The sequence below is a fragment of the Hippocampus zosterae genome, chromosome 8, assembly GCF_025434085.1.
Source record: "Hippocampus zosterae strain Florida chromosome 8, ASM2543408v3, whole genome shotgun sequence".
Taxonomy (NCBI): domain Eukaryota; kingdom Metazoa; phylum Chordata; class Actinopteri; order Syngnathiformes; family Syngnathidae; genus Hippocampus; species Hippocampus zosterae.
In genome coordinates, this window is record NC_067458.1 from 7,037,762 (window position 1) to 7,055,163 (window position 17,402).

Here is a 17,402-nt window from a genome sequence, read left to right on the forward strand (position 1 = left end):
TGTGCCCAAATTTCTCCGTTGACAGAAAATTTGTCCTGTGATTGTAAGTTATTTTCAATTAGAAAAAACACACTGTGTGGTATTGAAGCAGACTGTTGGTTTGTTCTTGTGATTTAAATAAAGCGCAGATCACATTTTATGTTAAATTTTGGCAAAGAATTCCAAAGGGTTCACATAGTCTTTGCTCCAACTCTAAGAGTTTATAAGTTGAAGCCAACCATGAGAAAATGTACGCGTGTGCAGAATGGCGTGTTTTCTTTCTTTTGGCATACATTATATAAATAATGCAATATTGTGATATTTGTTTAAAAAAAATCTATTATAGAGGTCAGACTTTTTTGTTTACTTCCTACTGTTTGGAATATGTTGCTGCATATTGATGTTCTTTTTTTTTAATTTTTATTTTTTTGCTTTTCATTCCAAACATTTTATGTTATGTGTTTACAATTGTTCATTAAACATACGGGTGTCAATTATGCGCACTTGTTTACTATGTGCTCGGGTTCAGTCCCTATAACCCGCAAATAGAGGAAGGGGACACAGTACACCTGTAGTAGCTTGGCACCAAGACAAAACTTTTAGTGCCATCTTGTGGCATCTTAGTGCATATCAGAGAACATCAAAAACATGAATTGGGAAGTTTTTCAGCGAATAATGGAGGATAGGTTACTTTGAAAAAAAAAAATTATAAAAAAAAAATCAGCAAACGGTGCATTTACAAAAATACAGGCAACGCCGTTATATTGAGCACACCTTCGCAAACTAATGAGATCGACGAGCTGTATCAAAATGTTGATTGTACCACATTTGATGTACACCACTAGATATTTAAGAAAAGGTTTCTATTCAGCAATATGATTATGATATCGGCGGCAGCATCACGGATAAATTCTGTTCAATGTTTTAACATTTTCAAAAGGAAAGCATGCCACTAAAATCACATCTGAAAATACGGTAACTCCGTTTGTTTGTTTTGATTCGCAAGATCCAAGAAGTAGTTACATCAAGCAAGCGGACTCATGCTAAAAGCAGCATCAACATACACAACATGATCAAGGTGAAAGCAGACTTTTCATTTCCCATTTTACTGCGGGGTAACTTATTTTTAAAGTTGTGTAACATTTAAGAATGATGTGAATCATAGATATGTGAGGTGACTCATGGCAAGACCGCACCCAGACATTGAATCTTTATCATTAAAGTTTTCTTTTTCTTTTCATTTTTTTTTGGGGGGGGGGGGTGTATTTTCACATAAGCTCATTACTTTTACATTGCAGTGCGTTTTAAGCTTGCGTTATCATTATAAATACAGTACTTAATATATATACACACACACACACATATATATATGTGCATGTATACACGATATATACTTAAGTTCATAAAAGGTCTTATGATTGTGATGAATTCAATGTGCGTCATTTCCTAGGGGAGAGCATAGTGAGTCGACCAAGAACAGATTGGGTTCGACCACAAAGCTTTCACAAGAGCGGTGTGTAATTGTGAGCACCTGCATGGGGGCCTTGGTGGGATCACAGTAGGTGATGAGCTCATACATGGTCACCCCAAAAGACCAAACATCTGAGGCAAGGTAGAACTTGCAGTGAGTCAGGCATTCCGGAGCATACCTGAGGCACACAAACACAGGAGAGAGACTGGAATGACAACGCCGGTTGTAATGGTACATATAATAAGTACAATGTGACTAAAGCTGTAAAGAAACTACTCTAAACTGGCGTCAGCCATGGGCCCACATTTTGTAAATGATGCTCGCAACACATTTTTAAAGAAATTGAGAACAAAGACAGATTAGTGTTCAAAAATTAACCCAACTCCACATGCTGAGAGGAATAAAGTGCCTTTCAGAGCACTTTATGAAGAAACTGAGGAAAACCATGACATGCATGCACAAAAATTAAAAAAGTAAAATGAAATGCACGAAATACAAGCCACAAAATTTCATTCATATTTTGACATCGATCTCATCTGTTCAGGCAAGTCCCGTACCCATGTAGAAATATGTTGGAGTATGTGGAAACTGGGTATGGTACAGAGGGTACCAAATACAAATACATGTACCATTTCACCAAAAGTACTGTATTTCCCGCACTAAAAGACGCACTGGATTATGAGGCGCACCTTCAATGAATGGCTATTTTGTCAAATGTTTTCATACATTGGACGCTTCTCATTAAAAGGTGCAATCCACAATGCCTCCACTAGATGGTGCTACGCTACTTCCATTCAACTCAAGAGGCATCCGTTCAACTTGAGAGGCTTCATGACCGCCTCTGAAAAATGTAAATTAACTATTACTGTACTTAAATGAAACTACCAAAATTTAAAATAATGCATCAAAACAGAAAATCAAGCAAGGAAATCACAACATAAATTCTCGATCTCCCCTACAGAATTTATTTCGTGATTTCCTCGCTTGATTTTCTTCGTGGTTTCATTGAAGTAAGAATTAATGTACGTTTTTCGGACGCGGCCATGAACGCCTCTCGAGTGAAACGGAAGAGAAGGCATGGGGACGGACAAAGACGTACCTGTTTTAAAAAATTAACACCACAGCTCTCCTTTTTTCGGAGCTGCAACACAAACTTATTTAATAAGGCAGCGACACAGTTCACTGAACCAACAGCAAGTTATAACATTAGAAGCATGTCTCCAGGAAGGAGCCATCTTGGAGTCGACGTATAACCATAACGACCATACACAAGACGCACCGGATTTTAAGGTGCTCGTGAGCTTTTAAGAAAATGGAAGACTTTGGTGAGCATAGTGCGGGAAATACGGTCATACAGTTTCTAACACACACTTGTTATTTTCCATATAAAAGGCAAATGTGACCTGGGAAGCATATTTAATATTTCACCCAAGTCGATCACTAACTTTCACAAACGCAACAGTAAAGTGAAAGTCATCATTGTTTTAGTTATAAAACATAAGCTTAAGACAATCCAATAAAAAAAAAACTGCAATATAGCATGCCTTCTTATGTCACATATTCGTTGGTGACATCAAAAGACGCATGTCAATACAATAAAACCATCTGTACTTCTTTCCTAGCTGTGTACAACTCAGACAAAAGTAGTCCGAAATCCACTCTTGAGTCCCAACCACCAGATGAGACTCATTAACGTAAACAATATCCAGTAAAATGAGGTCTTTCTTGACACAACTTTTCAGATGTTGTTCTTCTAGTATTTACCAGTAAATCGGGCTGTCGTTGTCATCCTTGACCGTGTAATAGACTTCGTTGTCCTTTATGCTTTTGGTCAAGCCAAAGTCGCCGATCTTCACCGTCCGCTCATTCTCCACCAGCACGTTTCGGGCAGCCAGGTCACGGTGGATGTAATTTTGTGATCCCAGGTAGTCCATTCCCTAAAAAACCAAAGTAATATTGGTCACTCCACTCGCAAGTGGCGAAAACAGAGAGCTCGTTGACTAAATGCTCCCATACTGAATTTATACTGCACAATTGCCAACGCTGTTGAGTAAATTCCACCTAATTGTGGATCATCCACAATTGGTTTTGTTTTTCTGCTCCTAAATCAGTGGTACCCAGTTACCTACCCGGCAGATTTGAGTGGCATAGCTGAGCAGGGTGCTGAGACTGATCTTGCTTTTGTTGTCGGGCAAGTAATCTTTCAAGCTTCCCAAAGGAAGGAATTCCATGATCAGCTTGGTGGCCCGACCACCTGCTCGCACACAAATGAAGATAGAGATGCCAAGTTAGGAGCATTAATGAGGCTTCTAATGTTGAGAGACTGATGAACCGGTAATGTAATTCTCACACACTTTCCGAACAAATAATGGAGGCGAAAGATTTTTTCTTTATTTTGCCTTCTTTTATTGTCTACTTTCAGACACATAACTGCACTAATTTTCATGCGTTTGCATCAAGGCTACACACAAATTCAGATTGCAAACTGAATAACGTTAAAGGCAAAAAAACACAATACAATTGCCCAAGTTAACTGCTCCTTCTCAGATCGTCATCAGTTCTTCATCTAAATGTGAATGCAGTATTGTCTGTGTTTATTGCTTACCCTCCTCCAGGCAAATGCCCTTGTACTTGACAATGTTTTCATGGTAGAGGGCCTTCAGTATATTAATTTCACTTGAGAGATTGTTGCCTTTCTCTTGACCATTCTCGGGCTTAAGCGACTTCACGGCCACTAATTCGCCAGTTCCATCTCCTCGGGGATCATAGCGACACAGCTCCACCCTCCCAAAGTGGCCCTTCAGTAAAATGGAGTGAAGTCATTAATTATACCATCTCGAGCTACTACATTTGGTACACCTGTACAATCGAATGGGACTAAATACACCGACAATAAAATATTACCCTAAAAAGACAGTTCTCAATTTCTAATGTTTTAATGACCACATTCAACTATATTAGGGGATATATTAGAGAACTATAGCGACAGCTTGTGCAAATTACATGAATAACAATGAACATATACTATTGTGAATCAAATACCTTTTTGAACTTAGCAGTACCGTCTTTTCAAAGGCAGAATAGTTGACTTCAGATGAATATTAATGGTTACTCATCTGATTCTGCTCGTTAGTGTGAGACTAAAATAATCCAACACAATAAAACAACAATGAGTCCTCACCTGTCCCAGATCTCTGATGTTCCTCAGAAATCTCTTTTCAAACACAGTTGGGTCCACTTCAGGAGCAGGCTGTGGTTTGATTGATGGATCTGTAGGAGAAAAAGAATCACAATCCTCGTTACAATATACCTGTAATTGCTCAAGTGAGTAACATTTCACCACAAAGGCCTCCACGTTATCTAATTTATTTTTGCATTCGGAATCAGATCAGAAACAGGCCAAAGTGAATAAAAATCAGATATGAATCTAATATCTGTCAATGCGAGTGTGGTAGACAGATTTGATCTCCCTCGACAAAACACCCACATCTACCTAAACAAAAATAGTGAATGAAAACAGTGATATCAGATAGGTCACGTAACCAGACATGTACAGTGGTACCTCCAGTTACGAACTTCTCTTCATACGAAATTTTCAAGTTATGAAACGTCTCAACAGGAAAATATTGCCTCTTGTTACGAAAGAAATGTCAAAATACAGCATGGGCTGCTACTCGCCACCCTGAGTTTCCTGAACATAACATACTTATAGCTGCCCCGCCATTGGCTACAACCGAGCATCATCCTGGCATCCCATTGGCAAAGAGGGACTTCTACTGTATGTGTCTGTGTGTGTAGATAGAGAGATATGTGTCGATGCAGCGTCCTCGTCATTCGTCCCACGAGGCCCTGAGGTGTTACGATAGTTTCATGTAAATGTGAATCACCCACAAAAAGAGTTCACCAATCGGGCAACCGCTCACTATGCTGATGTTGGCCTTGGACATTTTCGAAGCATTGTTAAAGCCGACAACAAAGATCCTTAGATCAGTTCTTTATAAAACGCCAGGCAAAAACCACTTCTGAGAGAGAACATGGACTAACGAGGGGGGAAAAAACGATGAGGACGCAGTTAAAAGTTTAATGGCCATCATTTTTATTCTTTACTTTTTTCAGTTTTTTACATTATGCACAACTCTCATTTATTGTGCAATAATCCAATTGTAACATGTACTTATGTCTGATTTTTTGGGGGAGGAGGGGGGGGGCACCGCCGGTCCGCAGGGCATTTGGTCGGGGGCCGCACAGAAAGAACTTGCCTTCATTCCGTTTTATTTATTTCGGAATACGAAATGTTTTATTTTGGAATATTACCAGATTCTCCGTTACATCCGTCTGTGTCACGCTTGACACACGTCAAGCCACGCTTCTGCGTCACGTGACCAATTACGCTAAAAACACAATGAGTAAAAAAACTGCTGCAGATCACAAATGACGGCTACCTTAAAAGTACATTCGAGCCAACTGGATTAAAGTTATGGCTGAATATTCTGAGAACGCCACAATAGCACTGTTGCCATTTCAGACATGCTACCTGTGTGAGGCGGGGTTTTCTGCAGCAACGGCGACTAAAAAAAATTACGAAGTAGACTGGACATAAAACACACACTTGAGGTGTCATTGTCTCCTATTACCACGAGATGGGACCGTCTGGTTGCAGAAAATCAAGCTCGGGGCTGTGGTGAGTCGTCATTTTCATGCACTTTAAATTCACATTGTATTGTATTTTGAAGGCATTAAACATAACCATCGCGATATGAGTGTTTATGACGCTCCTTGTGTTTATTACTATATTTCGAAAACATCACCGTTTCCATGCAGCACATACCATTTTATTTTGTCGTATTATTTCCGCCACACCTTAAATGCCGGTGCCTGAAAATATTGTCTGACATAAACCGGTCCGTGGGGCAAGAAAGGTTGGGGACCCCTGAATTAGGGCATTTTAATGGAAAACACGTCTCTACTTACAATATTTTATAGTTAAGAAATGTTTCCAGATCCAATTAATTTCGTAAGTAGAGGTACCACTGTACATGTAAATACACACACACACACGCACAAATACACACACACGTATGCACATATATGCTGTGCTTATATATATGTATATATATATAAAAACACCAGCACCAAATTAATAAGAACAATAAAAATCAGGGGGAGACGACGACTGTCTCTGTATGCCCAGCTCCAAATGGGCCGTGGCCCAATTGGCGCTTGGGGACCACTGAATTATATAGTATAGTCTTACTTTTTTCTTCCAGTTTGTCAATGTCTCTAACAATTGCCCTGAAGAAAGGTCTCTTCTTTGGGTCATAGTTCATGCAGTGGATCATCAGTTCAGCCAACTCTCTGTAGTCGGGGGTCGCAAGCTGGCACTCAGTTTCATAAAACCTCTCTTTCTGCTCAAAGCAAAATTTCATATGGTGAATGCAGACGGGTGAGTTTGAGATGGAAGACACAAGAGCTAGTGAATTGCAGACAGCTCGTATCCCTACCTCTGTGAGCTTCTTTTCTTTCAGTGGCTCCTCTCCATCATAACAAATCTCCCATAGGGTGGTCCCAAAGCCCCACTTGTCAGCTGCAACACTCAGGGAAGACGCATTCTTCACACACTCAGGCGCAATCCAGGGTATGCGATGAACACACTCTACAGAGCAAAAGCAAACAGTCAATATCCACAGAGCAAGAAAATAAATCAAATAAAAGTAATCCACACACATTTTCTTAACTCGGCACCAGTGCACACATTACCACTTGACAAATTCACTGACCTGTCCACAAATATGCAAAAATTATATTATGTATTATTTTAAATTAAACAGCCATAAAATAACAAATCAACATTAAACTACCGGAAGATAATGTGAATGTTTTCAACATGCTGGAAATAATTATCTGGCCACCACAGTGGTTACTTTTGCATAATCCATATCAAAATTGCTATAGGCCAGTTTACATACAGTACATAACAAATATGTATTTGACGTACCAATCATTGCTTTACCTGTTGTAATGCATTCATTCCAATTCTATATATAATGCAAAAATGATCAATGTTTTTCCAGTGGACAAACTATTCCGAGACGAAGAAAATCGACTTGCTGGCGATCACGATGAAACGTGCAGATAAAGCATTCTATTAAAGCATTCCATTTGCCATAGACGTTAAGGTATAACATACTACAAATGAGAGAAAAGTTATTTTCTATATTTAAATTAAGGATAAGTGTGATCTTTAGAGAGCAAAGCTTATTTACATGTAAAATTTTAGAAGAAATCCTGCTGTCTCATCTTGCCTTGCATTTTTGACCTCCTAGAATAGCTTGAAAACAGGCGTCATGGGTATTTCCAAGCGAAATTATTTTGCAATAATTGAAAGGAGGGCATCAAATCTCATTGAAAAATAAGAATAAATAAAATGTGTGTGGCATCGGACCATTGGACTGTGACCACATGAAAATGCATATTTAGGCGCATTTTTAGTTTTACTTGCCGCTGACTCAACAAAAGAGAACGAAAAAGTGGTTACAAAGCATTTTGGTTTTATTATTTGTAAGACATATACCCTCTCTTGTGAGCACAGTGATTGGGATTCCTGGGTCACTGAGCTTGATAAAGGGCCCTCCTTGATCAGCATCCAGTCCACATCGAGCTAGCAAGATGTTTTTCGCACACACGAAGCCATGGACCAACTTTTTGTCCTCCTATATGTTCAAATGAAAATTATGTTTAAAACTGCACAAGTATATACATGGACTGTATTTAACGTGCTTAAAAGGGAACTCAAGTAAAAAAAAAACAAAAAAAAAAACAATTGCAATAATATGTTGAATGTACCCCAACTAGTCTAAACTCTGATTTGTATTGTGTTGGTGGAATAAGAAATAAGCATATCAATAAAGCCATTTTCCCCCCCATCAAAGTGCCCTTGGACCAAACTTAGAAAACAGGTGAGCTGTTACGTATTATTGCAAAGAAAATATTTGAGTTCCCCATTCAAAGTGGCATTCTCACCAAATAGCTGAGAGCTGAGGCCAGCTGCTTGGCCACCTGGAACTTCCAAGCTGTGCTAAGTGGATTTTGTTGTCTCCTCATGAACAAATCCAGTGGTCCGAGTTCCACAAACTCTTCCACAATGATATCTGCCACAAAGAAAAACAGTCTTGCCACAGAGTGCTCTTCCACAACACACATTATTCTTGCAACTCATAATATGCACTTACTCTCCAGATGGCGGACACACACTCCATAGAGCAAAACAATGTGCTTATGGGAGACTTGCCGCATCATACTTGCTGTTTCAAAGAAGGCCTGCAAACAATAAGACAAATTAGACTAAAAAGTATCTTGCACACCTTATACAGTATATTGTGGCTGATGACATAAGTTTACAGATGCTCCTCAATCTCACCAGGGAAATATCTCTGTGTCCTGAACCCAGCACTTTGAGCACCACCTTATACTCTTGGAAGGATCCGTAACCTGCATCGTCATCATTCTTTACCTTCAGCGTGCCGGAGTATATGTTAGTTCTTGTGCCGAGACCAAGATGCTCCTCCTAGTGCACAGTGGGCCAAAGCATTGAGCATAAGCATACAGTACACAAAAGCGTCCCCCAGGAATCTGTAGAGAACAATCCTATTTCTGCAGAGAGCAAATCTTGATTCCGCAGCTTGAAAGTTGATTTTCCGCAGACAATAAAAAAACGACAGCAAATTAGTCTGCTACTGAAGTAAAGAAATATTATTGAAAATTACCTGAAAACCCAAAACACTGTGCAACATTGTGGTTATAAAATAAACAACATCAATATTCTCTTTGTCACTCTAGGGCAGATGTATTTAATAAGAATTAATAATAAAGGATTTTATTTTCAAGCCTTTGAAGGTTTGAAGCAGAACAAGTGATATTCAACACACACACACACACATATATATAACTATATAAATCAGCATGTATTGTATTGTGTGTGTGTATGTGTATATATATATATGTATATATATATACACACACACACACGCACACAAAATATATTACATTAGGACAGAATTGAATTGAAATCATACCTGTTCAATTTCTTCCTTATGAATACGATGAATAATGACTTGGGACTCCTGCATTGGTGTCTGGGGTACCGGTGCTCGATCATTAGTGACCACCAGCAAGTTGGAAATCTCTGCAACACACATGTACGCAAAAGACTGAAAAAACAACAACAAAAAAACAAACACAACACCAGTGGTGGTAAATGTATATTTTTCTAGAAATTACAGATTGGTCATCAAGCTGCTAAAGAGCTCCGCCTTGTGTTGGTGCAAAGAAAGGTGAATTAAAGTATTCACTTCATACTGCAGCAATAAAATATACATGTATAATAGTTCCAATTGTATATATTTTTGTATTTGAATGCACACCCATGCATGATCATACACTGAACTCACTCCTGCATTTTATTTTGCTCAATCCTTTTCGGTGCAAATTATTTTGCTATCAAAAGCCCTTTTTGTTGTGTTATGTTGTTTGGAGAGGGAAATAATTCATTAAATGTTTGAGCTGTCATAAAAGCAAAAAATAGTGTTTAAGTAAAAGCATGAAATGTATGACTTTTATAAAAAACTGAAAAGGGGATTTTGATGAAATTTCGCTGTTAGGAATTCTAATACCGATTGCTAAAGAAGAGAAAAATATAGAAATTGTTTTTTTTTCCAATGATCGAAGAGACTATAATCTTTCTTGTGATATGTTCGATGATAATACTTGTACAGCGAGACAACACAATATTCTCTGGGTCTTGCAAGATCAGCCAAAATCCAGTAAAACCGCTGGTAGAGAAGGGGTTGGTCCACTGAAAATAGCTGGGATTAAGATGAATTAATGTTTGTATGTTGTGTTTGTGTTTTGTATGGTTAATTGCATGTGTGTGATGGAGATGCAAAGTAAATCTGTGAAATTGGACCTGAAAATAAGATTACGTGTGTGTGTGTGACTGTATGTCTTTGTGTCTCTGTCTGTCAGCCAGCCAGTCAGTCAATCAATGAGCGTAAAGCCCCCCAATGCAGCAAGAGACTATGCATGCAATGATCCACAATAACTCCTGGTGCAGTGGGATCTCTCTGGAGTTTGGGGGGACTGTGGATACCCCTCCAGGACGCACCCCCCACCATTCTCTGCATGCCACTGGTGTTCAGCAACATGCTTCAAGTACCTGCTGCATTATTGTATTTTCTCAAGGTTCTCAAAAATCAAGCTCTTGTGGGGAACAAGGTTAATGGGGTACATCTGAATTTGCTGGTTAAAAATAGCCCTTTGAGTAACTCATAGTTAAGTTGAAAAACAGTAACAAGATGTGAATTTATTTTTTAAACAAGTTCATATGATTCCATCCCGAAAATAAATGGTTAGACCCCCACCCCCTTTTTTTTAAGAATTGGAATTGGGAATGTTTAAGAATCGAATCGAAGAACCACAATCAAAACCAGAAAGGTCCAAATTCAAACGATACCCAATCCTACGTTTGTGCCACTCAGGTTGTTAAAAAGGAGTAGAGTTCTTTGAATTAGAACGTGCTTATGAGCCAAATAATAGGTGAACAGCAGCAGCACAAGAGATTTGGTGGTAGATATTATGTAATATACCACAACAAAGACTTCCTGTCTTTTATCTGTAGCACAAAACTGAAAAAGCTGTCAGGCATACTGCAACATGTACATACACTCCTTCAGTGAAGTAAGCCAAACTGTTATTTGGTCTCCGGAAACCCGCATTTACAACTCTCTCCTCTCTGACATGGTTTTGGTACATGTGTTTGTATGTATGCACACATCTGAGACATGCATATGCACTAGTGGTAGGTCTATTCTTTGTAATATGTACTTTTCCACAGACATTTGGCATGTGAAAGTGCCAACAATTTATACAATAAATTAAGGAGATTGTTTTATAGTTAAATGAGACAATGATTGACCTTTACCACAGCTACACAGTTTCAACGAAGAGAAGTGGCATGGTTATTTTTCAAACGTGGGTATACTTTCTACTTGGATGTTAAGGCATGCATAGATGAGCAAAGTCTTACCTCGAGGTTGAGGAGGGCAGCAGCGCAACAGTTGGAACTGAAGATTGTCAGAGCGAAGGCTCTGGCCCTCCAAGTGCTCCAATAGCTCTCTGAGAGTGGGCCTTGTAGTTTCTGTGCCATAAAGGCGGAACTCATTCGGAGTTACTTCAATTTGGAAGTTTTTATACTGTTTCACAGGGCGGGATTCCTGGAGGTCAATCTAAATGGAGGAAAGTCAGTTAATTAGGAGAACAGTCAACAAGCACTGGCAACTTTCATTTTATTTGAAGGTACCGTTCAGAGCACATAAAGACAAAACTACAATCAAACAAAACAAACAAACAAAAAAACGAGAGGAATATTTAGATTTTCGGTTATGTTTTGCAAAGGGAATGGACACAGTGTTGCTGAATTGTCCGCTCACCACGATGATGAGGCAAGCAGTTACGGCAATGAGTTGAAGAGAGGATGAGGAAGAAAAAATTAGAGCGTTAGCGGAAATTTGTATAATGTCCAACAGGGATGGGTGAGAGAGGTTCTGGATGACCTTCAAAGCCAGCAGGATGACTTGAAATAGCCAGTGGAACTAATGTAAGATTGGTGTGATGCAGTGGAAGGTGGAGGGCGTGGAATGACTCAAACACCTGAATTTTGGACCAGTGGGAGTGTATGATGGGATTTGTGAGAGAGGCCAAAACTCTGAGATTGTGACTGGAAATTGACCAGGACTGTCAACAAGGACGACAGTGAAACGGGAAATGAGAGTGAGTGAGAAATGAAGGCGTAGAAAAAAAAGTAGTGTGTTTCCGGTAACCCGACCGAGAATTTCTACGTCAAAAAAAAACTTAACGGTCGGCATTTTTTTCAAACCCTCTACATTTTTGTGTAGAGGGTTTACATGGGTGCAAACTCTCGCGATATTCACGTTGAGCGCATGCATCATTTGCCCTGTCGTCTGTCAACAACATTGAAACATGGCGGCGGCCGCAATCTCCGACGACAGTTTAAACAGCGTTTTCTGTGTTACAGTCGCATGCTCACACCGTAATGTTAAGAAAATAGCATCCATGATGTATCCAAAAAAATGCAGCGAACTATTTGATGAACACCACGGGCCGAGTAAAAACCGAGGGCGGAGGAGGAGGCAGTGGCGTGCATCCCCCCCCCCCCCCCCCCCCCCCCCCCCCGAGTCCGGAGCGGGGAGAAAACTAAATAGGTGACAGCGGCGCGGGCCGCGGCGCGGCGGGTTGTATGTCTTATGGTTATTTTGTTTAAATTTTTGATGGGGAAAAAAATGATTTAAAAAAAAAACTTTGTCCGACCTACTGACCCTGTGCTGACCCGAAACACACTACTTTTTTTTCTACGCCCAATGACGTGAGAGAGAGAAAAAGAGAGCGACAACAAAACTCTGAACTTGTTAATTTTAGCAAGAGGAGATATGGAGTCAAAATTATGTTTTCTCGTTTAAGAACGTTTGCACTTAGCCAGGACTGAGTTTGGTGGGGCAGTCTACAGTGAAAGGTATGAGGGTAAAAGGGTGAGAGAAGAGTGGGGTTTTTGCTATGAATACAACAGGCTGTTATCCGAGCAGCGTTGGTCATTTGATAATTAATATTGTATAGTACAGACAAGTCTGAGACCTACAGCAAACCAAGGTCAACAATGTGAAAAACGTGCAATGCAGCTCTGTACCTCATTGCAGACCACTGTGATGATAATGTACTGGTAGTCAGTGCAGCTCCAGCGAAGAATGTACATGCCCTCCTCATTACCCTCCTGACGCAGTTTTTGGATGGCATACTCCGTACTGGTGTGAGGAAACAACAAAAGTGGTCAATCAATCAAGTCAGACAATGAGACAGGAGGAGGTCAAAAGTTTAAAATTATTGAGGAGCCAAAATGAGGAGCTTGATGGATAGATGGTTAGATAGACAGGTAGAGGAGTGTAGTTGGATACAAATTGTGGCATGGTCAAAATAAATTGTCAGAACAGTGTGAGCAGCAGCAACTTGCAGGCATCACATTGGCAGACCCCAAATGGTTGACAGCAATCAAATGAATTTCCGTTGTGACAAAAATTTGTTGGCCAAAAAATTGCCATGTAGAGACGTTTTCTTCACCTTCTTTCTGTTTTTCTTTCATTTCTTCTCTTTTATTTTGGCACTTGGCAAATACTTTTGGTGAATTCTGGTTACTGGTGTTAATGCACCAAAGGTATTTGCCAAATTCCAAAATAAAATCAACACGATTTTGCATCCTGATATACCATGGCTGTGTCCAGACATTCACCCTAATCCTCTTACCGCTCATTCACTACATAATCATGCATATACTGTATACCTGTATAGGAATTGTATAGTATTTCCCTCATCGCCAACGATTTATTGGAATACATTTTTAAAATCATTTTAAACTTTATTTTCAATAAAAAATAAAATGAATTATTTCCATGGTGTATAGTTACTGTATCACTTTAATGTTCGCGCTGCGTTGTCTCTCGCTTGAGCCATTTTGTTTTCCGGTTCGCAATGCATTGTGGTCTACATTAACCGGTTGGGTGACCATCAATGCTCACAACCTTTCTAAGTGCATTGTGGGTAATTCTGAGTGCACTACATTCATAAAACATATGCATAACCACGAACAATGGGCACAATCTATTAACACGCAATGTACAGCCCACCATTTAAGATCTTAGCAAATCAACCCCTATGCATAGTTATTTTTTCACTGTACATACAGACTAAAAACTGCATGGACAAGTCATGCTCGGATGGCTGTTGTTGAGTAAATTCGTCCCCGTCTCTTTTCTTTTTATTTTTAAGATAAGATCATCTCACAGGTAATATCGGAAGAATTTTGTTATGGTGTCAAACATACAAGTACGGTAAGCAGCCAAATCATGGTTCTCTGTATTTACAGTCTGAGCTGAACTAAACAGTAAGCATTCAATCACTGGCGATCAAGTCGTGCAATCAGATGGCAACTAACAACCCTTTGTATTGTATGTCTATCTTCAGAATGTAAAAATTACAATGTAAATGTGTTGAGCAAAATATTAGAAACTAGAACAATGGTGTACAAAGAACAAAGAAAACTGCACTAATGAAACTGCAAGAACAAACCAAATGGGGCCATGGCAGCCATTGTTGATGTTGTGCACCACTGAAGGGGGAGCCACCTCCTTGCACAGGTAGTGGTGAGCATCCACTGTTAGCCTAAAGTACCCATCCACAAGGGCTGCAAAAGACAGAGCCTCAGACCACGATTCCATTTGCAACTCCTGATGAAAGAAAGGGTAATTAAATGTCACGATTACTTGCATTTATTAGACTTCAGACAATCTAGGTAAGTCCAAACAATTCTGCTGTTGGTTTATTGCAGGGATCACCAACGTGATGCCAACTGAACAACCGGTAGCCCATGGGCCTGTTCCAAAAATATGGTACCAGTGACGGGACACTGCAATCTTGTACAAATGATCATTTGAAAATGCCAATACATTCACAAAAATAAGTGGCAAAAACGCCAATTTGTTGGGAATCAAATTTTTAGATAAAACAAACACACACACACACTTTGTATTTAGACTTGTTTGTGTATTTAGTAGAGCTGTCAAACGATTAAAATATTTAATCTAATTAAAAATGCAACTGTCATAATTAACTCAAATCAACTAAAAAATTAATCGTGATTACTCACACATTTTTTATCGTTTCTGAATTTCCTTTTACATTTTTTGTCCTATTTTTTCCCCATTTTAATGCTCTCATCAACATGGAATCATGAAACAGTTTTCTATGTGCCAAGTGCAAATATTTACTGAAATAACAAATTCGATTTTCAATTTTACATGAACTTTTTTCACTTGGAGCAGTTATTCACACATAATCTCTCACACAATATTACTGTCCATCAACAACAGTGAAAACAATATTTTGTCACACAACAGCTGCTTTAACAGCTTTCTTTATAAAATCAAAACAGAGCAATATAACATTATAAAGTGCACATCTAAGGTAAACTAGTACTCAGCCTATAGTAGATTTAAACCATGGTTGCATACTTCGTTTTTCTCAAATTTACTTTGAACACAGCAGTCTGTTTCTGTATGTTTGTTGAAGTATAATGAGACACCGGACACCAGTGTTAATTATGTGCCGCTGTATTCAAAACTGCCCGCCGTACAAAAAAGCGCAGGCACTTCTCCCGGGGCAAACCATTCTGAAAGGGGTGGGGGGGGGGTGTCACTCCCCCTAACACAGTCAGGCTATGTTGATTGTGTTAGTCCTTCTTGTGCGGAAGTCTCTCTACAGTTTTTGTGTAGACCTCATTTCGAATGACAACACTGGAGACGTTTTATTTTCGCTAGGTCGCTACCACTGTCAACAAACACAGAGAAGCTCCACCCGCTCTATTTATATGAACGCAGAACACTATAACCTTCCACACAAAATAGTTCCAAACAAGTAACATCCGCTTGTGACGTATGCCGCATTAATCACGCGAGAAAAAATTTAATCCCGTTAAAATTGATTTAAATTAATGCCAATAAAAACGCGCAAAACTGACAGCTCTAGTATTTAGACTTGCGTCTGATTATTGTATTAACGAGAAACAAGTCAAAATACACAGGACCAGATGACTTTACTTCTTCCTACTCCCCTTTGAACATGTAAACAATGCTTAATGATATTTATGCTTTCTCTTGTAAATCTTTTTACTTCCTCCTCAAACATGTTCTGTTCTCTGTTTATATGTTCAATTAACAAACAAACCAACAATCAAGTGCATTTACCAGACTTTTGGTTGATCCCTGACTCTATTGCAGTGTTCTTATGCGGTTTGCCTCACCATTTTCTTGTGATCCTGTCTATGAATTGTGACCGTGGCCTCTTTGATGGCAGCATGCATGATCTCCTGGAAGTCACAGAATCTCTCCCAGTGTTCATCAGTTTTAGTTCTCAGATTTCCTTTTTGCTTGTTCTTCTTTGACCTGCCTTTCTCTTTATAAATCACCGGCATCTATATGAAGACAAAAACAGCAAATGTTATTTCGGGAGACTCTGTAAATAATGTACACTCTTCACATTTTAACAGAATTACTGTTCAGTCAAAAAGCAATTTAAAATGACACAATTATAATCCGGCCAATACATACTGTTTAAACAATACAATGAACGCAAAGATAGACTGTTCCTACGGTCAAAATTGGGAAGTGTTTTTTTTTTTTTTTACACACACATCCATCCATTATGTTATCTGGGGTCGGGTCGTGGAAGCAGCAACTTTAGCTGGAAAGCCCAGACTTCCTCTTCCCAGCCACTTCCAACAGGTCCTGGGGGATCCCCAGGTATTCAAAGGCCAGCTGTGAGACAAAGCCTCTCCAGATTGTCGTAGGTCATCCCCAGGGCCTACCGCCATTGGGACAGGCTTGGGACAAGGGAGGTGTCTAGTAGGTATGCGAATCAGATGCCCGAGCCACCTCATCTGGCGCCTCTCAACTTGGAAGAGCAGTGACTTGACCCTGGAGTCCCTCCCAGATGACTGAGCTACTCAGATCAAGTTGTTATTATAATATCTAATTATACTGGGGAGAAGATAAGTTTTTACTTACTGCAGGAGGCTTCTTCCTCCATGAAATGCCTGTTGTACCAGACACACATACTTGTACATCATGCCAAGTATCCATGATCTGGTTTGGGCTCTGTCCTTGGATCTGGTTGTAGTACACTGTAAACACAGACATTCAGCTATGGCTTAATTTAAAACACTGGAAAACTTATTTATGAACTATAGGTCTAGTTTACGATTTTTTAAAGTGTAAAATAACAGGTTAGTGAGAGTTGGTTTGCACTTATTCTGTATCACTGTATCAAATATGTCCAG

General features: G+C 39.4%; 1 protein-coding gene across 4 annotated transcripts in view; it reads right to left on the reverse strand.

The window, feature by feature from the left end:
* Positions 1-17,402, reverse strand: part of jak1 (Janus kinase 1) — a 43,298-nt gene that overhangs the window by 4,329 nt on the left and 21,567 nt on the right. For all 4 annotated transcript variants that reach the window (XM_052073327.1, XM_052073326.1, XM_052073325.1 and 1 more), the window contains 17 exons: positions 17,131-17,246; positions 16,368-16,538; positions 14,639-14,796; positions 13,206-13,320; positions 11,532-11,730; positions 9,523-9,632; positions 8,868-9,014; positions 8,680-8,767; positions 8,471-8,598; positions 8,022-8,160; positions 6,952-7,103; positions 6,705-6,855; positions 4,632-4,720; positions 4,056-4,248; positions 3,580-3,704; positions 3,215-3,387; positions 1,511-1,628 (listed from right to left, as the gene is read on the reverse strand). In XM_052073327.1, the coding sequence (XP_051929287.1) occupies positions 1,511-1,628; positions 3,215-3,387; positions 3,580-3,704; positions 4,056-4,248; positions 4,632-4,720; positions 6,705-6,855; positions 6,952-7,103; positions 8,022-8,160; positions 8,471-8,598; positions 8,680-8,767; positions 8,868-9,014; positions 9,523-9,632; positions 11,532-11,730; positions 13,206-13,320; positions 14,639-14,796; positions 16,368-16,538; positions 17,131-17,246 (2,372 nt within the window). The remainder of the gene's footprint in view (positions 1-1,510; positions 1,629-3,214; positions 3,388-3,579; positions 3,705-4,055; positions 4,249-4,631; positions 4,721-6,704; positions 6,856-6,951; positions 7,104-8,021; positions 8,161-8,470; positions 8,599-8,679; positions 8,768-8,867; positions 9,015-9,522; positions 9,633-11,531; positions 11,731-13,205; positions 13,321-14,638; positions 14,797-16,367; positions 16,539-17,130; positions 17,247-17,402) is intronic.